Below are 3,950 nucleotides of genomic sequence, written 5' to 3' on the forward strand. Positions count from 1 at the left end.
GAAGTGGATGGCTGCAGATGAGATGTGATAAGTGCTGCTGGTGAGATGACAGGCATCTGCTCTGGGCAGAGGGAGAATGGCTGGAGGCTCAGTGGATGTCAGCTCCGGGAACGCAGGTGGTCTGACCAGTTCTAAGAGGTCGGGATAATAGCCGGAGCTCAAAGCACAGTTCAGATTAGAAGGGTGCCTAGGTTGGTTAAAGTTGAACACTGAACTTCAGTGTAAGGTCCGGGCCCAACTCAAGCACGTATCTGGAACAAAGACAAACGCTAAAGGGATGACGGAGCATGCAGACTGGCGGGGAAGAGGATGAGATGCAAAGGCAGAGCTCAGAGGCAGCAGGAGCGGCAAGCAGGGAGTTGCGGGAAGAGGCGGCGGCGGCCTGCAGGGCCATCCCCATCTAGGCCAAAAGGGGCTCCAGCCTAGCAATTATCCTCTTCCAACTCATCACCTTCATCGACGTTATCGTAGACGTAGTCACCGTCATCATCGTCGTCGTCGAAGTAGTAGCCGTCATCATCATCATCATCATCACCATCTTCTTCTTCTTCTTCATCTTTGTTGTCATCATACCAGCCAAACTGCTGCTTCATCTCCTCAACAAAGACTGCATAATCACTGAGGAGGGTGCTTTGCTTCTGGAGGTAAGACGCCACCCAACTCTCGGAATTCCCGGAGAGAAGGCTGATCAGGAATGCTACCTTCAAGGCATCGTTGAAGAACCTTTCCTGATTCGCAAGCATGTAGGACAGCGTTTGCACGATGAGCGCGGGGAGCAGGCCCCCGTCCCCTTTAACCTTCGAGGGGGAGGACAGCAGGCAGCTTGGCGGACATACCTGCTGCTGCAGAGTGGCCCTCTCACACACCAGCAGCCGCAGCTGTTCCAGAAGCTGGCTGTTCTCCAAGGCCAGGGCGCGGTGCCTCGCCAGAAGCTCCTGCAGAAGCAACACCAGCTCTTCGACCATGGTGAACCGCTTGGAAGCACTCGGGCTTGGACTCGGCTCCGCGGAGCTGCTCACAGAAGCCTAGCAGGAAGCGCGTGTGTGCAGTAGAATGCTGACCCTGGGCTATAAGGGATCTGTGGAAGCACCACCCACAAGGTCAGTCTAGAAGCTCACACGCCAGCAGTGCGGGTGGGGGTGGGGGTGGGGGGGGAGAAAGGCGTGGCAGGGACACGGTGCTGGATGCGTGGGGGCGTGGCTAGGACAGGCCTTTTCCAGCTGCAACTTCTATAAACTCTGACACAGAGGGCCACGCTGCAGGAGGCCTTTTGGATTCAGAGTCTGAAAGAATCACAAGGGGTCCTGTGTATCATTAAATAAATATTATTTATAAATAAATAATAAATAAATGATATTAATAAATAATAAATAATATTCAACAAGGCTTTCTGTTTAAGAAATAACTTTTTTTTTTTTTTGGTTTTTGGATATAGGGTTTCTCTGTGTAGCTGGCTGTCCTCGACTCAATTTATAGACCAGGCTGGCCTTGAACCCAGCAATCTGACTGCCCCAGCCTCCAAACTGCTGGACTTAAAAGCGTGCATCACCACACATGGCTATTTTTAAAAATTTACTTTTAATTTATATATTTACTTAACATCTCGATCATAGTCCCCTCCCTCATCTACTCGTCTCACCCTCTCACCCTCCATTCCCCATCCCCCGTCCCATTCTCAGAAAAGGGGAGCACTCCATGGGCAGCTCGATTTTCACATGGGTCTCCTCATAAGGTCAGCAGGCACTGTCTATGACATGGACTCTGTTGTCTGCTCTTTGATCCCTCCCACCTAAAGGGGCTGCCTTGCTGGCCTCAGTGGATGAGGATGAGCTCAGTCCTGATAAGGCCAACAATTTTATTAAAAAGATCTGCAAATCTACAAGGGGTATCCACGTGCAAGCATAGTATCATGGATTCTTTTCCTGTCCTGTTATCAGTGCCTTAGTTCCTGAGTAGTAACCTTCCATAAGCGCTGTAAAATAACTCTGTCTGCTTATTCTGAAGGTGATGAGTTGTTGATAACTATATTTCATTCAGGATGCTTTAGCTCATACGTATTGGGTCTGCTTTTTAAAACACATGTTCAAATTCAATCGCTTCTGGTCATTTTTTTGCTACCTGGATCCCAGCCTTCCTCTCAGTATGCTACCCCTAACCTCTAAGCTGCCAGTCCTCCCTTTTTAAAGTATATACTCTCTAGAATTGCCCCAGAACACTTTTAGACCGCCAGATAGCTCCTTTCACTCCCCAGCTCAAGGCATTCCAGCATTTTCTTCCTCTGCTCCTCTCAATACAAGGCCTCTCATTACCCTCTTCACACGGCCTCCTGCTTCGCTCTAATCACTACCTTGCCTACTGATTTCCACACATATCGAGTAGTTCTGGCCTCACCTCAGGGCCTTTGTCCCTTCTACGCGTTCTTTTCCCCTTTACCTGCCTAACTCATTTTTATACTGCTTTGAGGGAGGGCTTCTTAAACTATCTCATCTATATGTGAATTCTCTTCTCTATCAGCAAATTATACCCCTCCGCCCCTAGTTCATTTGTCCACAGAATATTCAACTTCATCACCTGCCTCCACTTTCAAATGTAAGTCTGTGCAGCAAAGGGGGTTAGCTAGCCCAGAGGCGGGGCGCCACAGATGTCTGGAAAGGGGGCAGATGTTGAGATAAAAATTAAAAGAGGTTACTGAACAGTGTGTCCAAAAATTCTCTCCAGTTGTTGAATGTGTTCTAGCTCTAACTATAATAATATGTCCTTTGAAAAAAATCATGGCTGGGGAAAGAAAAATGACAAGACTATCTTTGAAATCAATCTTACTCCTTTAAAATAAAATTGAACTGTCATCTATGGAAGTAGGGGGTCTAGTAAGGAAGAGAAAGCAAGAACCAGTGGGGTTGGGAAGATTGGGGGCGAGGAGAGAGTACAGGTAGGATAGACAAAACTAAGAATATAGGAAGAAGCTAAGTATAAATCTACTTACTTTGTAAGATAAATAAAAATATAATGTATAAAAATGGAATTAGAGATAGACAGTTACTCCCTCAAAACATGAGTTATTAAATGAAAACCTCAGTGCAAGGCACAGGATACCTCTTTAACAATTACTGCTCAGGGAGGTGACAGAAGCACTGAAAACAATAGACGACTGCAGCTGCTCTTGATTGCCCACCATCACCAGAAGGCAAGTGCCAGCAGCTGAAATTACGACATACTTTAGATAGGGGGAAAAAAAAACTCACACTGACCAGAAACCTCCCTCCCTTCTGGCTATCTGTCTCTTAACAAAATTCAAATATTTTGGAGGCCAAGACTACGTTTGTCCTGTTCCTGCAACCACGTGGTGAAGTAAAGCGGCTATGACAAGGACTAGCAATCCGTTTGTGGGGCTCTTTGATCTTGGATGACCGGTAATAGCCTGTTCAAAAATACCAAGAGCTGAGCGGGGACATTCTAAAGCAGTGTTTCCAAGTTTGCAAGCAGTAGAGAGAACAGGCAGTTGGGGATGGCTAATAGAAAAAGCAGTGGGAAAGACAATTTAAAATCAGTATCGGTGGTCTTTTAAACAGCATTCAGGTGACATATGGCTCACATACCAGTGTCAAGACCCATCAGACTTCTGTCACCATTCGCCCTGGTCAAAGGTGTAGGTAGACTTCCTCATTCTTTTTCTCCCCCGTCAGTGACTTGCAAATGTTCCTTTAGATCTGTGTGAAAGTGTCAAAAGGAAAGGCAGGCAGTCTTCCCTGGCTAATTAACTTCATCATTGTGGTTTAGACTACAGCATGCGTCAAGAAAACAGGCCTAAGGGCAGTGGATGCATAGCTTCTTGCTATGTCCAAGTCCCATGCTCCAAGTTCCGCCTCAGTATATAGCTAGCAGCCAAACTGTCATCTTTTTTAAAATAAACATTTAAAAAAAAGATATTTCTTGGTCTCTTGGTCACCAGA

General features: G+C 46.6%; 1 protein-coding gene across 1 annotated transcript; it reads right to left on the reverse strand.

Moving 5' to 3' along the window:
- Positions 1-422: 422 nt before the first annotated feature.
- On the reverse strand, positions 423-965 carry LDOC1 (LDOC1 regulator of NFKB signaling; the record flags this gene model as incomplete). Its single annotated transcript, XM_084789761.1, has 1 exon — positions 423-965. One exon carries the CDS (start codon positions 963-965, stop codon positions 423-425), a length of 543 nt encoding a protein of 180 aa, XP_084645887.1.
- Positions 966-3,950: the final 2,985 nt, after the last annotated feature.

The sequence above is a fragment of the Acomys minous genome (genome assembly GCF_964271855.1).
Source record: "Acomys minous genome assembly, chromosome: 7".
NCBI classification, from domain to species: domain Eukaryota; kingdom Metazoa; phylum Chordata; class Mammalia; order Rodentia; family Muridae; genus Acomys; species Acomys minous.